The sequence below is a fragment of the Vipera ursinii genome (assembly GCF_947247035.1).
Source record: "Vipera ursinii genome assembly, chromosome: 2".
Lineage (NCBI taxonomy): Eukaryota > Metazoa > Chordata > Lepidosauria > Squamata > Viperidae > Vipera > Vipera ursinii.
In genome coordinates this window covers 155,652,551-155,670,920 of record NC_139513.1, presented here as the reverse complement: position 1 = coordinate 155,670,920, position 18,370 = coordinate 155,652,551, and the positions used below count along the sequence as shown (strand labels likewise).

General features: G+C 43.9%; 1 protein-coding gene across 1 annotated transcript in view; it reads right to left on the bottom strand.

The window, feature by feature from the left end:
* LOC310636669 (solute carrier family 26 member 10-like) overlaps positions 1 to 17,888 on the bottom strand; it is a gene marked incomplete at its 5' end in the record, with an annotated part of 32,210 nt that extends 14,322 nt beyond the window's left edge. The window contains 9 exons of the mRNA XM_083356683.1: positions 1,181 to 1,258; positions 2,773 to 2,886; positions 3,733 to 3,880; positions 4,112 to 4,194; positions 5,897 to 6,049; positions 11,402 to 11,566; positions 13,285 to 13,445; positions 14,928 to 15,038; positions 17,621 to 17,888. Coding sequence (XP_083212809.1) covers positions 1,181 to 1,258; positions 2,773 to 2,886; positions 3,733 to 3,880; positions 4,112 to 4,194; positions 5,897 to 6,049; positions 11,402 to 11,566; positions 13,285 to 13,445; positions 14,928 to 15,038; positions 17,621 to 17,888 — 1,281 coding nt within the window. The remainder of the gene's footprint in view (positions 1 to 1,180; positions 1,259 to 2,772; positions 2,887 to 3,732; positions 3,881 to 4,111; positions 4,195 to 5,896; positions 6,050 to 11,401; positions 11,567 to 13,284; positions 13,446 to 14,927; positions 15,039 to 17,620) is intronic.
* Positions 17,889 to 18,370: the final 482 nt, after the last annotated feature.

Here is an 18,370-nt window from a genome sequence, read left to right as displayed (position 1 = left end):
CATGTGTTAAAGCAAAGAGGTATTGGACAAAAATACATACTTGGCTAGAAAAGATGTTGGGAAAACTTGTAGATTTCAAAGCTGAACCTTTTTTATTAGGTATAATGCCAGAAAAAGATTGATAAACAAAGTATTTGATTTTACATGTGATAACAGCGGCAAGAATCATATTCACACAATACTGGAAAAATGAAGAAATACCACCAGTGGAAGAAATAATTAAAAAAATATTAGAATGTGCGGAAAAGGATAGACTCACTTTGGGATTGAAAGAAAAAGAAGAAGCAGAAAACTTTCAAACTTGGGACTTATTTTATCAATGGCCAGAGAAAAGAATAAAGGATTAGTAATTAAATTTGTATTAGTGAATGATAATGTTTGTTAAATACAGTAAGTACTACTGACTTGTATGAAAAAAATTAATAAAATTTTTACAAAAAAAGACTGTTTTTCTACAAGTGGATGCAAAATTTAAATGGTGGTAACGTATCCCATGTCTATGCTTAAAATTCTCCTAGTATATTTTTTTTTAAAAAAACTAGCCTCATTCTGCATCCCCCCCAAATATGTAGTTTTACTTCAATACTTTATTTCTTATAGCTCTAGTTTCATGTAACTGTTTTTTGTTGATGCAACATTACTAAATTTCCACTGAATTCTATTTCCTGAAAATGATCGTTTTAATTGCTAATAGTTTTCTGGTTTTCCTTTTTTGGTTTTTAAATTCTGAAACAGTGCTATTTCTCAAAGAAAAACATTACTGGAAGGAAATCAGTCCTTACAACCTACCCACGCCCAAGAACTGATTGACTGAAGGACAATCAGGGAACAGTTGATTAGAAATTCCAGAGCTACATTGAAAAGGCAGCAATGCAAGGCCAAGGTCACAAGGAGGAAGCTTCTTGTTAAAGGCACAATGGCCCTCTTGAGAAACTTCACTAGCAATTACCATAGCTAAGCACTGCTTAGGGTTAACCAAAAGTAATCAAATAAATAAAATGTCCATTAAAGAAACCCAGCAGCCTCAGTCTACATTCATTTATCAAAGCTATCCAAATTATACATACAACAAATACTTAAAATAGACATGCATAAATTATTCTTGTTTGAGGATTAGTTTTTTTTTAAAAAAGAACATAATTCTTTGGGTTTTGCCAGCCCATTCCTGCATCTAGCTCACCTTTGGTAAATAATGGAAGAGTGGTCCAATCCATATTAACACAATCAGGACAACGGCGCTGGTGAAGAGTCCAGAAAGCTGTGGATAAGGAAAGCTGGTAAAGTCAGACAGTCTTAAGAAAGACAGTAGGTTTCTTGGGAACCAAGTGCAAACAAAACAAAACAAATTTTTTGTATTCATACAGTAATTTAATTTAATTTAATTAAATTTATATACCACCCTTTCCCGAAGGACTCAGGGCGGTTTACAGGGTATTTAAAATCAAACAGTACAAAATACAAAAGTTAAAAAACAATTAAAAAAGATTAAATTATCCCTTAAATAAAAACCCCAGTTAAAAATTCTCAGCCTTGGCCGGAGAGCTCAAAGAGCCAGGTCTTCAGGTCCCAGCGGAATGAATGAAGGTCAGGGGCGGTCCTAAGCTCCACGGGCAGCTGGTTCCAGAGGGCAGGCGCACCCACAGAGAAGGCCCTCCCCCTGGGTGTTATCCACCGGCAATCTTTTACCGGCGGCACCCTGAGAAGACCCTCCCTGTGTGAGCGCACTGGACGAAGGGTACCCAAAAGGTAGTGGCAGCCAATAGATAAACAAATCTATATATCGCCATTATGTTAATACAAGGCAATCCTTTGGCTCCCCAGCCAGCATACTACCAGTGCCATCTCCAGAAAGTACGGGACAGCTTTCTCCCTCTAACACTGCCAGAAAAGCATTTTAGATAGTTAAAATTCTTTCTCTTCCCCAATTGCTGATATCATTTTTTTCCCATAGGAGAAACCTCAACATTAGGTAGGAGGAGGATGTGGTAAGGTATAGACTGGACCAAAGTCACGAAGGAAGAAGCCACAGATCCAAGGCTAAGGATCTAAAGTTCTAAACTCTCCTTGCTCTCCCTCATGTCCTTGCTTCAGAGAAATTTATACAGCAGTCCAAACCAATGTAAATAATTTTTTGCTTTGTTTTTTGGCCCTCGTTTCTATCTTTTATTCCTAAAGGATTTGTCAACTTCTAAATTACAGAACTCTAGCTAAACTAGGATTGTTATCCAGCTTAATCTTGAATACAGGATTATTTACTTTGAAAACATGTGTCCATACGTGTACAGTTCTGCGCTCCTTAAATGTATATCTTGCTGATCAGGTATCAAAGCTGAGAGATTCACACTTCACCTTCAGCTCCATACATCTTCATCAGAGACAGGTGTTTTTCCCCCCAGCATGGACATGTGGCAATAGTGAAAGGAACTGGTGCCTCTCGCTGAAAGCTGCAGTTCATAACCCAATCAATAATCAGATCTTCTATTAATAATTAGAAAAGGCTTGTGTCTGAAACTTCATCTCCAAGTTAATGAATCTTTTTGGGGCAAGCTTTGAAGACAGAGAAGCCCTGGCAGGAAAAAAAAAGTTGGCCAGCCACTGTTACTACCTCATCCACATCCACATCTACAACAAAACCAAACATCTTTCGTGCTTTTGCAAATGTACTCGGTGCTTTGAACTTTTTTTTTTAAATATCTCAAGCAATCTGCTGTTTGTATCTGGTATATTTCAGCAACAAAAAGAAATGTACCAAATAAGGCGTTCTCCAAGTACCTGTGTATGTCCACCAGCACTCTCCAAAATGTTAGTTGTAGCCAGAGTGGCTGAATTGGGGAAACAGGTGAAGAGGGAGGAGACTAGGTTTGAAACACCGTGAGCCAGAAGTTCCTATGAGATAACAGAGAAGAAGAGCCGGTTGGTCTCTGGTTGTTTTATGGCACAAATAGAGCCCAGTTTTAATTGGATTTATTATTAATCTCACTCTTTCCAAAGAATTCTGTACAAACTGGAAATTCACCAGGATCATAGTAAGAATCTCAGAGAATTATAGTTTCCAGTGTTCCTCAACTGGAAAAGCTATTTGGGGGTTATAATCTGGCTTGGCTTTTATTGTCCTGGATTGACTATTGTGAGGTTTGGCTTTGAAAGGTCTACTCTAATGCTTAGCCAAAGTCTGTTTAAAGTGAATGTGCACAAAAATGCACCTTAGGGAAAACATCTCCAACTTGAGGAACATTTAATATGCTGCATGGAAAACTTCCATGGCTTTCCCTTCAACAGGACCTCAAGCATGGCTGGAAAAAAAAGAGTAGTGCAGAGCCCAACTACAGGAACCTCTACAACAATGTTCATCTCTGAACTTCAAATTCTGAAAAGAAAGCTTCCAAGTGCAGAGCAAGAGCACAATTAAAAAGGTTAAGAATGGGAGTGTTAGCCTCACACTGGCTTTGTGAGATATTTTTCAACTACTTGAAGTGCAGTGAAAAAGAATCAAGAATTGTGTAGCTCCTATTCTGTCTGTCACTGATGTCAATCTGAAACTTCAAGTCAGAATCAGAAGCCAATTCAAGGTAGCTGTCAAGTTATACATCAAGGAAGAAGGACTCTGGGAAAACCAGATCCTTCAGGATACAGGCAGTTAAAACAGGTTGACAAGCATAAGGGGATGGGCAGCTAGGCAAACTCCTTGACTGGAAGGAGGAGGAGACCCAGGCTCCCAAGATGGGCACACACCTGGTTGGGGTCAATGACATAGTGGTACTTCTCAGCGTAGATCATGGCCAGCGACACTGAGATGGCATAGGCCACAAAAGCGAGGGCCACCGTGTCACCCAACACTTGGGGCAGCAGATGCAGAGCTGGGAGCTGGGGCTGTGGGAACCTGCATGAAAGAACGGTGGAATAGGAATCACTGTGTGCTGGGGAAAAGATCATTCATTGCCCCTCCCCATCATCCATCTCCAGGGCCAAGCTGACCACTGTGTGGTCCAATCCAGAGCATCAGGCTAAGACAGGAAGTTGCATTTTTGATGCCATGCCAATAGAGTGGCAGTGCCCTTGTCTTTAGCCAATGTGCAAAATAGGGAGAAATGGAGATAGGAAATGATCTTACCCTGCTGGGAGGTGCCCAACGATCTGTACATTATAGTGGGTATTCAGAGAGGAAGCAAAGCAGATTCCCGTGGCAAGCAGTACCTATCCAAAGAATTCAAATAAATAAGATAATTAAAAGAAGTGTTACCCACAATATCTTTATGAAAAACAACAACACCATTATCTTTGAAAAAAATTGATTGCATCTGTTAATATCTGGAGATCTGAAAAATCAAGTCTCTCCAAATATATTGATCTATCTCTCAAATATATTTTGCTGCAAGACTGAAGCCTGAATTTATTAAGTGTGATAGGGATGAATACTGAACTTAGTTAAGGATTTTTTTTCTATGTCAGCTATAGCTGGCGTATATGTCTTTGAAAAGAAGATCAAGTATTACGTAACTTGTGTTTCTGTTGGGCAAGTGCTGCATAATGTTGCCACAAAATGGCGGTGCTGGCAGTATGTCCAACTGAGTCCTCGAAGCTGGTGATGGCAGCCTTGTATCGAGAATGGAGCAGGCAAAATGGCACCACCCCTTCCCACTGTGATAAAGCCAGTCAAAAGTACAACTGTAGAAAACCCACAGTTGACAGAAGCAGTGGAAAATCTTTAATGTGCTCAGTGGTGACAGAACTAGCAAACATATAGCTGACAGAACCAAGATAACTTTCCTGGTTTTAATCAATTCTCCATGCAGCACACTCCTAGCATATATTTTTTTTCAAACCAGTGCAAGCCCTGTTTTTTAAGTACAAATTCAGTACTTTTTCAGAAATATGCTAAACTTTATTTGTAGGTTGTCTATAGAGGACCTGACATGCTGCAGAAAGCATGAGTCAAGGCAGGTACTTCAGTGTTCAAGGCAGGTACTTCAGTGTTCAGTCTCTCCTGCAGCCCAAGACAAAATGGCAATGAGGGGCAGTTTCCAGTGACTGGTGGATCTGTCCACAACAAGAGAGGCTGGCTATTAATAGCTTCCGATCCCCAATTAACTTAGCAACTAGATTGCGAATGAAGCACGCTACAGTGTGTCAATGGCAAACTGAGTCAGAATAAGACAGAAAACAGCCCTTTAAAACTGGAATAACTAACAACGGCTTTAAACTTCTTCAATAGCAATAGCACTTTGACTTATATACCACTTCACAGTGCTTTACAGATCTCTCTAAGCAGTTTTTACAGAGTCAGCCTATTGCACACACACACCCCCCCAACAATCTGGCTCCTCATTTTACCAACCTCAGAAGAACGGAAGGCTGAGTCAACCATCAGTGGTGAGGACCAAAGGCCTGGCTGTGGGCAGAATTAGCCTGCCTCTGCACCACAACAGCTCTTCGAGGCCACATTTGTGTCATGGTTAGGTGGATATGAGGATGAACCCAAACATATTTGAATAGCTATTTGTTTGCTTCTCTATTTTTTTTTAAATGATGTGTTCAATACAAAGGAATGCTTAACATCATTTCTAGTTTAGTCCTTAGTAGAGCACTCAGGTTTTTCTTGACAAACCCACTATTGGAACAATGATCTACCTACATGCTCTTCTTCTGTTCTTTCAATCACTTCTTTGGCCTCTATTGTGTGTGTGTGTGTGTGTGTGTGTGTGTGTGTGTGTGTGTGTGTGTGTGTGTAGGGTGTGTGTGTAATGTATATTTATAACCTAAATATACTGATAACCTCAAGAAACAAAAAAAGGGAGCAATGAACCCTGTGCGCATCATTTGTTAAGTTAAGAAATGAGTTTCCCCAACTTATGGCCATCAATGGCTGTATTTGGTAGAGTAAAGGGTCAGTACTTGCCATGATAATCTCTCCTGGGATGGGAACCCACATCCGGCTACGGTAACGGTGGTTGATTTCTTTGATTGGTACCAGCACAGCTAAGCAGAGTCCAGAGATAAGCAGTTCTGCCATGTTGGTTAAGGGCAACGCTTCCACAACAGAGGCCAGTGTCTGGGGAGTAACACAGGGGTGTTTCCCATTTAATAAACAGAAGTTAACATATGCTTATTGAGCATCAAGGCATCAACTAAATTTACTAGCAGCAGTCACTAAGGGCCCTGGTAGGCTGATTCAGCAGAGCTGGGGATCCACTGAATTTTGCCTAAAGTACTGTAACCTGGGGAGGGAAGGAAAGACAAAGTATGGCTATGCTGTAAGAAAACATGCTGACAAGAAATGCAATGTGAAACTTGAGGAAGGTATAGAAGAGCTGTTTAGTTGAAAGAGTACCCAGTCCTGAGACATAGGAAAACATGAGAAAGAACCTCAACATTCCCTATCTTGATTTTGTTTTGTATTAAGTTGGGACAGGCAGAAGCTTCGGTAGGCTTTCAAGATTCTGTTGTTCTTCATAGTACAATAAAGAACATTTCTGCAATCCCTGCAGTGCCAGGTTCTTAAATGGCCTATGTTATGTATTGGGCTCAGTTGTAACACCACGTGGTAAGTTGGAGCAGCTAACGTCTCTCCAGCAACCCAGACTCCAGGTCTCTAGTGCTGCTATTGGCTGTCCCTAGGTGGCAATGGGTTGCTTTAACCTATTGACTGCCGCCTGGGGCCAGGCTATAAATTGCTGCAAGCTGCAGCCCAATTCCCATTTCAGATCTTGCAAGTAATAAACCATGAGCTTTGTTGAACTCACTTGCCTCATCTCCTTTGCTGCGCAAAGAACTCACTACACAACACTGGTGACGAAGGTGGGATCCTGCTTCTCCAAAAGAGCTGAAGTTCACTAGGGGAGAGGCAGCTCACGCCTGGAGGGAAAAGGCATTTCCCCCCTGCTTATGGTCGCCTAGCAAGCCACGCTAGCGACCACGTGCTCAGCAGATTCAGTCTCTGGGCCTTGGAGAAGCAGGATCGAAAACCGCAGGAACCAGCCAAAGACAGAATGCCGAAGGTCGGAAGACTTCGCAAATTCGATGTCAAGCATCCAGAGGGATGGCCTTCCTACTTGTCCCAGGTAGAAAACTACCTCCAGGCAAACCAAATTGCAGTAGATGGGCTGAAGGCCGCAACGCTGCTCTGCGTGTGTGGCCCAGCCACTTTCGACCTGGCCAAAAACCTCTTCGCTCCAACACCGCTGGAATCGATTTCCTACGCGGACCTCAAGAAGAAGCTGGGAGAGCATTTTCAGCCAAAGATGTCAGAGATTGCCTGGCGCTTCACGTTTGATCAGTGAGTGCAGCAACCCGGTGAAACAGCATCAAAATTCATCGCGGCCTTGAGGCAGGCTGCATGCCTCTGTAAATTCTCGAACCTTGAAGAGCAACCGCGAGACCGGCTCGTCCATGGCCTGCGGAGCCGAACGCTCCAACAAAGACTTTTTGCCAGACCGAACTTAACATTTTTAGAAGCTCAAGACGAAGTTATGGCAGATGAGGCCACTGGGGGTGCAGTCCAAACAGTCCAGCCCGCCAAAACGACAAAACATGAAGAAACAGTCCACCATGAGGACGCCAAACACTTAGAGGAATCTTCGGAAGAAGAAGATCCTGAAGTCAATAAGCTTCACAAGCAAACCGACACGCAGCAATGCAGCAGCAAACAGCAAGAGAACACTTACAAGGCAGTTCCCTTGCCTAGATGTAAAGGGTGCGGCGGCAACCATTTTTGCGCCGATTGCAGATTCTGGTCATCCACGTGCAGGGCCTGCAGCAAAACAGGCCGCATCGCAGTGGTCTGCAGAGCTTGCCAGAGGCATTGGCCACCCAAACACCAGTCAGAAAATCCGACCAGGAAAGGTACCGGGGCCCAGGGTCCATTCAGTGTGGGGTTTTGTAGAAGCCGTAGAAGCGTATGCCGCACAGGGGCCCATCACCCCCTCAAACCTAAACTCAAAGTGCAGGTAGAGCTACAAGGAGTCCCTTGTAAAATGGAGTTAGACTCTGGCTCTGCTGTCTCCATTATTTCCCAGGACACCTTCAATTTCGTGTGCAGGCGCAGTAATAAATGGGCCAAGCTGAGGCCCTCAGACATAATTTTAACTGACTTTCAAAATGCTCAAGTCAAAGTTAAGGGAGAAGCCACCTTGGCTGTAAAATTTAAGGGGTTTTATGGGCACCTGGATGTCATAGTAGTAGGGGGCCAGAGAACGAGTCTCATAGGACTCGATTGGTTTGATGCCTTAGGCATTCAGATAACTGGTATCAACCGGACACAAGCTGCAAACCTTTCGTCAGCTTGTGAGGACTTTGCAAGATGTTTTTGATTCAGCCCTAGGAGCATACACAGGACGACCTATCTCATTCAAGCTAGACCCCAACATAGTTCCCATTAGGGTTAAGCCATGCCCTCAAACATAAAATTGACTCAGAAATAGACAAGCTTGTAGAACAGGGCGTTTTACAACCAGTTGATGGTGGGGAGTGGGAAACTCCTATAGTCACCCCGCTTAAGGCCAACGGGGAAATTAGGATATGTGCAGACTATAAATGTACAATTAACAAAGCCCTTAAGTAACACGCTTACCCTGTCCCAGTGGTCAACCACATTTTACCTTCCTTGCAAGGGGGTACTATTTTCGCTAAATTAGATTTAGCACAGGCCTATCAGCAATTGCCGGTTGATGAGGCCACAGCCGAGGCTCAGACGATCATGACTCACAGGGGGGCTTTCAAGGTTAAACGTTTACAATTTGGAGTTAGCGTAGCTCCAGGCATTTTCCAGGGAATCATGGAGCGCACACTTAAAGGCATTCAGGGCGTCTCCCCTTATTTTGATGATGTTCTTATTGCTGGGGAATCTACAGAAGTGTTAGCCAACAGGCTCAGGGCTGTCCTATAGAGGCTTCATGAAGCAGGCCTCAAACTAAAAAAGAGTAAATGTAGTATTGGGGTCCCTTCAACAGAATTTCTGGGATTTTGAATTGATGCTAATGGTATTCACCCTGCTGAATCCAAAGTGAAGGCCATTAAAATGGCTCCTAGTCCTAAATCCAAAGGAGAGCTACAAGCATTCTTGGGCCTCCTCAACTTCTACCATGCCTTTCTGCCTAACAAGGCAGCATTAGCAGATCCTCTTCACAGGCTCTTAGATAAGAAAGCTCCATGGAAATGGACCAGCATTCATGAAAAAACCTTCCAGGACTTAAAGGCACTGTTGTCAGTTAAATCCACTGTAACTCATTTTAGGGAGTCTAAACCAGTCTGTTTAGCATGTGATGCATCTCCTTATAGGGTGGGAGCAGTCTTGAGTCATTTAGAAAAGAATGGAACACAAGTCCCTATTGCATTTTATTCTAGGACACTGTCATCTGCTGAGCGTAACTATGCTCAAATTGACAAAGAGGCCCTAGCCATTGTTGCTGGAATAAAAAAATTCCATGACTATTTATATGGCAGGGACTTCACGGTCTTTACAGACCACAAACTATAATCCCCTCTTCACTGAGAGACAGGGTTTTACAGTCATTACATGAGGCCCATCCAGGCATTGTTAGAATGAAAGCTTTAGCAAGAAGCTACCTTTGGTGGCCTGGCCTTGACAAGGACATTGAGGCACAGGTACATGGTTGTTATACATGCCAGCAATCTAGGCCTGAGATGCCACATGCCCCAGTTCACAGGTGGGAGGAAACGCACACTCCCTGGTCTAGAATTCACATAGACTACTCTGGGACCTTTCAGGGACAGCTTTTTCTCATAGTGGTGGACAGCCACTCCAAATGGCTGGAAGTAATTCCAGTTGCAAATATGACTACTGCTAGGACCATCTAGGTGCTGAGAAAACTCTTTGCCACACATGGGTTGCCAGATGTCTTAGTTTCAGACAATGGGGCCCAATTCACTGCTGCTGAATTTCAGGCCTTCCTAAGAGCAAATCTTATCTGGCATGCAACGTCTGCCCCTTTTCACCCGTCTTCTAATGGTCAAGCTGAACAAATGGTGAGGACTACGAAGGAATCACTCAAACACATTGTAACAGGTGACTGACATCACAGACTGGCAAATTTTTTACTCTGCCAACATTCTACGCCCTGCACTGCTACAGGAAAAAGTCCTGCAGAACTTCGTTGGGGGAGGTGACTGATCACTAAACTGGAAAGGTTGCATCCAGATAGAGTGGCAGCAGAAGCCTCTTGACCAAAATCCCCAAGGGGGCTGCAAATGGGCGATTGGGTGTGGGCCAGAAACTATGGACATGGGAATCTGTGGATTCCTGGTAAAATTACCAAATCATCTGGTCCCTCTTACGAAGTGGGGCTGTAGGGAGGGTGAGTTGTCAGACGCCACATTGATCAACTCAGAAAACGGTTTCCAGAATGGCCACTAAGCGAGGACTGCGACATAAGTCCTTCACAAAGTCCTCAAACTTGCAGCCAAGCAATACATGGTCTCTCAAGACTCTTCCTTCTTAAGCAATGAGGAACTGGGCATAGAGGAGGGGAGTCCAGAAGTGCAACATGGATCCCCTGAAGGAGCAAGCCAACCAGACTTTAACAAATGCTGTGCCAACTCTGCTGATCAGTATGACTCTGGGGTGGGCCAACCTGGAGAGGCCAGCCAGAGAGCATCTAATTCCTTTGACTCAGGTGCATCAAGGGACATTGGTCTACCTAGCCCGATGGGTAAGCTGGTAGACCAGAAAGTGACTGGAACCCCAAGGCGTTCCACAAGGGCACGCAAGCCACCTTCTTATCTAACTGATTATGTTGTAAAATAAAGGAAATATAATGTTGCCTGTACTGTAACTTGTCACTGTACTGAAACAGTATTGGAGCTATGATGTTAACTGTCTCGTGTGCTATAATGGAAGTCTATTCATTTGGGCTAACTGATGCTATAATGTAATTTGTATTGTTTTGCAAAAGTTGCTATGATGTTAAGTCTTGTAACTTGTACTGTTTGCCAATTATTGCTATGATGTTGTCTGATCTAAGAGGGGAGGGGTGTTATGTATTAGGCTCAGTTGTAACACGACGTGGTAAGCTGGAGCAGCTAACGGCTCTCCAGCAACCCAGACTCCAGGTCTCCAGTGCTGCTATTGGCTGTCCCTAGGTGGCAATGGGTTGCTTTAAACATATTGGCTGCCGCCTAGGAGCCAGGCTATAAATTGCTGCAAGCTGCAGCCCAATTCTCAGTTCAGATCCTGCAAACAATAAACCATGAACTTTGTTGAACTCACTTGCCTCGTCTCCTTTCCTGCGCGAAGAACTCACTACACAACAGCCTACTTAAAAGGGTAGACTCGTAGTAGCTTAGAGAAGCAAACATCTTCGGTATATTAGAACAGGGTTAGATGGGTTAGGGATGAGAGGCATCTTCTCTCTTCATAAATAGCCCCAGAATGTGTATTCCCCCATACCTTGAAAATGGCAAAGTAGCCATTGGGGCGTGGTAAGGATATGCCCAGGAGGCTCTGCAGCTGAGAAACCACCACATGCAAGGCAGCGGCACTAGTAAAGGCCTTGACCACAGGTTCCGAGAGGTAGGTGGAAAGGAAGCCCAAGTGAAACATAAACATCATGACCTGGGGTTAAGGAAAGAGATGCCAGAGTTAGTTATGTGACGTTTCCTGAAAAAAGATTCAGTGTTTTTGGTTTTACTTCTTCCACTGGTAAGAGAAAGCCGTGCAATATGGAGCTGTTATTAAGTTTGCTCCTTTCTAGGCAAAATTAGAAGATTTTTCTTCTGTTTTTATTTTCAGGTTTATAAATACGTTGTAAGAACCTGTTGAAAGAAAAATCTTCATCAGGGTCCAGTCCAAGCCAGGAATAAACAAAATGGAGACTGCTTTAGAAAGAAGGTTGCAGTTTATTGACGAGCAGAGCCAGAGAGAAGCGTGGCTCTAGGAAAGCTGAACACGTGTAGTATGGAGTGGTGGGTTTTTATACCTTCTTCAGCTTTTGTTTGGAGTTGTTCCTGTGGCATGAACTCTGACCTGAGCCTGAGTGTGCCTTTCTGGTATTCTGATGGTGGTGGGTTAATCCCATTATGTCCCAAAGGTCATATCCTGCTTCCCTGGGGGTGTGGCTGATGGCTATGTCCTGTGTTGGATTTTTTGGTGTGAGGGATTGTCGATTCTAGGGATCTTTGTCTTTCCAATCCCATTAACTCCAAGCTTCGTGGCTCCAATCTTCCTGACAAAATTATCACACCTGCATTTCTACAGACCTGGTTTCTGTTTGGGGCAGAGAGACTTTTGGGGGGCAAGGGCGGGTTCTGCCTTTAATATCCTTTGGGGAAATATAATATTCTGCCTTTTAGTATTCCCAAAAATATTTCTTTCTCTGGGGGGGGCTGACTTCCCACAAACCTTAAAACTTCCTTCAGTTATCTCAAGTATCATTGTTTTAATGAAGCAACTTTCTTATTTTTATGCTTATGTGAACATAAGCTTGAAATGTATGGATTAGGTCTAACAATTTTTCCCCTAATCCTCTTTTTCTTCTGTGTCATGTCCTTTTATAAAGGACACTGCCCAGAAGCAACTTTGGGACCAAACAAAGCATATATTGCTGAACTGAAAGTTCTGTACAGTAACCTTAAATGAACTTTAGAGATTACTTGACCTCACTGTTATCACACTCAGAACACTACAAAACAGATAACTAGGAAAATTGTACAGCAGGTTTTTTTAAATAAAATATTTTAAAATATTTCATTAGTGCTGGTTTGCTTGTTAAACTCAAGAAAAATTTAAACAGTAGCAGTAAGACTGTGATTACCATAAAAGAAAAATTACAAAAGTCAACTTCAACATTTTCAAATATCATCAAACAATACATGAAACATGTCAAATTACATTTATATTGCTTCACAACAATTCCTTATTAATAATTCCTTATTGAAAATTTTATATTTGAGAAGCCACATGTGTGTGTGTGTGTGTGTGTGTGTGTGTGTGTGTGTGTGTGTGATTAGGCAATGAAACAGGTATTCATTAAGCGAACAAAACTAAATGCTCAAGTTCAGAAGGAACATCTTTCTAATTTGTCAATCCCACATTTTCACAGCACGATAACACAATCACTTGTTTGTATTACACAAGCAGTGGTGGGATTCAGCCGGTTCGCACCAGTTCAGCAGAACTGGTAGCTAATTTTTTGTTGGCCAGGCCCAGAATGGGCTTCCGTAAACGGCGTCCACACAGCTCACATATTTGAATCCCACCATTGCATGCATGACCTCCCCAGTGGACCCATCTTCACAGGCCCCGATAGAGTTACAGCATCCCCCTGAACTCACCATGAGGAGCCCCATGAGAAAGGCCATGGCGGCAGCTACCTCAATGCGTTGTCTCTCCAACAAGGCGACTTCAGCAGGACCTGTGCCATTGGCCTGCTGGGGGATGGGAACCAAGCGCTCGACCACGGAGCCTGTCATCAGACTGACAACAGCAAATGTGCCTGTGGAGTGGGAAGAGGTTGAGGTAGGAAGGCAAGGTTTTAATCTCCATGGTTAAACACCACCCAATTCCAACTGCCAGGGCAAGGAATTAGGGACTTACAGAAACTGGAATCCAAAACAGGTGAAGGATGACAAATTTCCTCTCCCTGTTCTGTTATGTAACACTCCTCCAGTGGTGGGATTAAGCCAGTTCACACCACTTCGGCAGAACCAGTAGCTATTTTTTGTTGTTGCTCGGGCCTGGAATGGACTTCCAGAAGCGGCATCCAGACAGAGAACTGGTTGTTCACATATTTGAATCCCACCACTGATCTCCTTGGCACATTGCAGGACCAAGAGCAATAGAAGTTACCCTTGGTTTGAACAATACACTGGGCCTTGCAGAAAACCTGATATGTATTTAATAATATCCAAAAGGAATTCTGGATAATTCACAGTAGTAATTAAAAGACACTCCTGTTTTTCCCCTCCTTATTTCTGAAACAGGAAACTATAAAAAGCAATTATGAGAACTGATCTATATTTCTCATAATATTCTTTGAATAAATCAAGGAAATGGACACTAAAAACTCAATACTTTTGCAGTAAGCAATGCAGGACTTGACCTGAGCATCCACCATAGCTCAACACTCAGACCAGTGCTTCAGAAGCTTTTCACATTTCAAGTTCACGTAGAGCATGAATAAGATTATACTGTACTTAGCCTAAGCATACTTAATATAATGTTATGAGTGTAAGTCTGCACTCATAGGATTACATCAAGAAGCCCCCCTAAAGAGTATTTTCCCAACCAGAAGCTATAAACAATCACTGAATCCTGACAGATAGGTCTTCTAGGAGAAAGTGTATCCCTAAGACTCACGTGAAGTGAACTCCCTATTTATTCGAATGCTGTTAGCCAGGAGCATGCATGTGCAAGCAATGTGATTTATTGTGGTGCCCATGAAGTATCTGTGGCCTGGGAAAAAACATTTCATAGCAGTAATGTAGCTTCAGAAGCAGCATCTTGGTGCCTGGTACTTGAAATGGGAGCATGAAATAAATACATTCTCTCTCTCTCTCTCTCTCTCTCTCTCTCTCTCTCTCTCTCACACACACACACACACACACACACACACACACACACACAGAGGGAGGGAGGGAGGGAGGGAGGGAGGGAGGGAGGGAGCAATGTATTCTCTTACTTTCTGGAACACAAGGAAGGAACCCGTGTTCAGATGCAGATCCCAGAAGACAGGACTAGGCACAGTTATTGGCTGGCATGTGAACCTGTTTCACTTGCCTATTTCCATTCTAGAAGGTCTGTGGATGTCCAGAAACATTAACATAACTGCCTATCATGTCTGGATGCCTGAACAGATTTGTAAACAATCAAAGCATTCCAGATCAATTTGGGGAAAGCAGTTTAAACAGGAGTGCAAAGAGTTAGGAGACAGAAAGCTGGTCATCTGGAAGTGACATGGGTCTTGCAGTACTCCTACCTGTAGACACATGACGCCCTGTCCCAAAAAGCATATACAGCAAGGCTGGGAAGAATGAAGTGTAGAGCCCATAGATTGGAGCTACTGAAGTGAGCAGAGCAAAGGCCATTCCTGCAGGAAGAACAAACAGAAAGAGTCATGGAATCCCCACTAGTTCTAAAGCCAAGAACAAACTATTAAATAGGGCAGGAATGTTGATTTCCAAGAACATAAACCCCAAGGTGTAGGTTTGGCTGCCCTGCCAAAGCATTGCTATCATTGCCAGTTCCTTTGAGGCAAGAGTAGGGGCAGAGGGCCTTAGCTCTATCTTCTGTCCTTCCTATTGTAACTTGGTAGAATAGAGAGGGCGACAGCTAACTCTGACTGGCAATAAATTATTTCACTTTTCCAATAATATAGGACTTAACCTTGGATTAAAGGTGACAGAACAATAGTCTAATGCTGGAGCAAGCAACCTCCAGCCACACAGAGATAACTCCCATTATTCCTTGACATTGGTTGTTCTGGTTGATGATAGGAATTGATGTCCACAGCACCCAGGGGTATCTCCTGATACTTCATTTGAACACAAAGTTTGCCTACCTTTGTCCACATGCAGAGCATTTTTCTCACTCTTGTATGAGTATCCATAACCCACAAATATTTAGATTCAGTAGCATGGCTTCTGATAATAGAGAAACATTCCTAGGCTTTCCATTCCTGACATTCAGATAACAAGTATCACCCCATTGCACTTCTTGGGGAAAAATTACTTAGCTGAAGAGTAAACCTTTGAGACAATAAGGTTACTTTCCAAGTTTCATAGATATAAATGAAATTATTCCATAACCACATCAAATGCTTCCCACTCACCCTTCCCAATGCAGGGAGTCTGAACCCAACTTTCTATATCAGACATGTCAAACACAAGGCCCGGGGGCCGGATCCGGCCTGCGAAGTGGTTTCATGTGGCCTGCGAAACCATCCTGGAAACAGTGAGGGAACGGCCCCCACTGCCTTGGCCCTGGTCCAGAGACCCTCCTTTTGCCAGCGACCCACAGATCTGCCCCACTCCTGCCCAGGCCCCCATAGGCACCCTTGATGCAAACGATGTAGAGCTGGCCACGCCCACCCAGTAGGCCATATGCACTCTAGCCATGCCCACCCACTAGGCCACGCCCACCCTGGCCATACCCACCCGGCCCCCTGAGGGCAACCGCAATGCTGATGCGGCCCTCAGTGAAATTGAGTTTGACACCCCTGTTCTATATGGTCTGTTCAAAACCTAAGTGGGAAAGCTTGGAAAGGCACTCATTATTCTGCTTTAATTATTATATTGCTTCCATTCTAGTCATAGGCCAGAAGAATTGGACTCTAGTCTCTGGAAGTTTAAATGATAATGACTCCTTATATCTTGAAAGTGTTGAAAGCTTTGCATTGCTTCATGTAAGCAGCCACCAGTCTCTGGAAACAGAAATGCAGGATTTTGAATGTGGCATTTTAATAGGAAAATACCGTAGCTTTTCTCTCACACTGCTCAAGGTTTGTTCAAAGCACCTCCAATCCTCACTGATGGGATCTATGGATGACTGGCAAACGCCTCCTTCTTTCTCTCCGTCAACAATTAGAGGACGACACGCAACAGCAGTCCTGGCTGGGGGACTTGGCAGTGTACACGGCTTTAACGCCAGCTCAGCTGCCTTGCCAAAGGCTGGGCTGCCAAGGGACAAATGGGAGGGCAAGCAAGGCACGAGCCCAGTCCAGAGTAGAAAAACATCTAGGCACTGGGTCTCCTTGTTTTACTTTGCTTTTATCTCTTGCACCAGATAGCTGCAATCTCTCAACTCTCACCTGAGACAGAAAGATAACCTAGAGAACAATCTTTGGAGCAAGACTGACTACCCACCCTGTCTGCAATTTCTTAGACAACTGGGACCCATAAGGCATCCTCCCTAAGTGTTCAGAGAAAGGCAGCTGTCTGAAGCTAGGCAACGATTATAAGGGGTGCAAAGAGCAGCTACATATAAATAATAATTTTAAAAAAATCCTAAAAGAGGAAGAAGCAAGGAGAGGTGAAAGGAGAGAGGCGATTAGAAGAATAGCAGAGATTTGAATTAGAAGGTTGACAGATGGATTTGGGACTCTGTGCATGGAATCAGGGAGTAAGAGAAGGCAGGTAGACACAGCTATCAAAGTCCATGTAGAAAGGAACTTAAGAAGAACAGAGGAGTAGTTTGGAAGCACAAGAAAGTGGAAACCCTCCTGCCCCAAAGAAGTGGGGCAGCTCTCAGTATCTGCAGCTGGGGGAGAGGAAGAATGAAAGAAAGATTTTTTGTTTCCCCAAAATGGAGGTCAGAAATAGGACATCCCTGTCAGGTTTGTTAAGAAAACAGAAATTAAATATTTGAGACCAATTTTGGAACAACAAAAATCTATGGAGGAAGAGAGAGAAAGGGAGATCAATAGAGGGAGCATGGAGTAGAAATGAGTCAAAGTCAAGGGTATTGTTTGCCCATCCCCAAATTTGCCGGTTTTGCTGCAAAGTTCAATAGATCTTTCCAAAAGGAAAGAATTGCTGCTCCTGTTCAGGCTGCAAAATTCTCGGGCACGTGACTACAAGCTCCCCAGTTAAGGTCTTTTGTTCGCCTTCCGCTGCATGACCCTGCAATGAATTGCACCCCTGCACACCCACAGACACCCACATACAAACTTACCTTGAGGGATGTGTATGACGCCCACGGTTAACCCCGCCACCAAGTCCCCCAAAAGCCATTTCTTTGGCTGGTACTTGGGCAGCCAACTTGCAATAGGCATCCTGCTTCTAAATAAGTGCAAGGCTGCTGCTTTGGAGCAGCGGCATCCTCGGCTCAGCCTGCCTTTCACCATCCTTGCTAGGCTGCTCTCCTGCTCCAGGGGCACCGCATAGACTTGTTGGAAGTGCTCTTGGGTGTAGATGTTGCGGTACAAGGCCAAGGTGCTCATGCTGAGGGTGGCAGGCCGGCTGACAAGATGCTCCCTCTTACCTTTTATTCTGGGCTAGACATGACTTTCTTAACCAATCAAAGACTTGAGGAGCCAGGATTCTCCTCCCTCTGTTTCGGGCAGGAAGGAGGAGGAAGCAAAGGGGCCAAAGGTCAGTCGCCGGCCACCAGGGCTCCTGCCGCTCTCTGAGTCAGCACTCCAGACACTTTCGCCAGCATCACTGCAGCCAGAGACTTTCCTCACTGGAACAATACCTTTCGTTCTCCCTGCTTGTCCTTGCATTTTCAGTTCAAGCTCCTGTTGTTTCGAAGCAGCTGGACTGCTTTGTTCCTCTGCCTTAGCATCAGGGCAGGGGAACTCTAACTGAATGTTCCTCGTGGCTACTTAACTTCCAGCAAAGTTTAATATCCATATGGGGGTATCCGTGAGAACTGGCTTCAAGCTTCCCTTGATTAAAAAATAAATAAATAAAAATGCAGCAA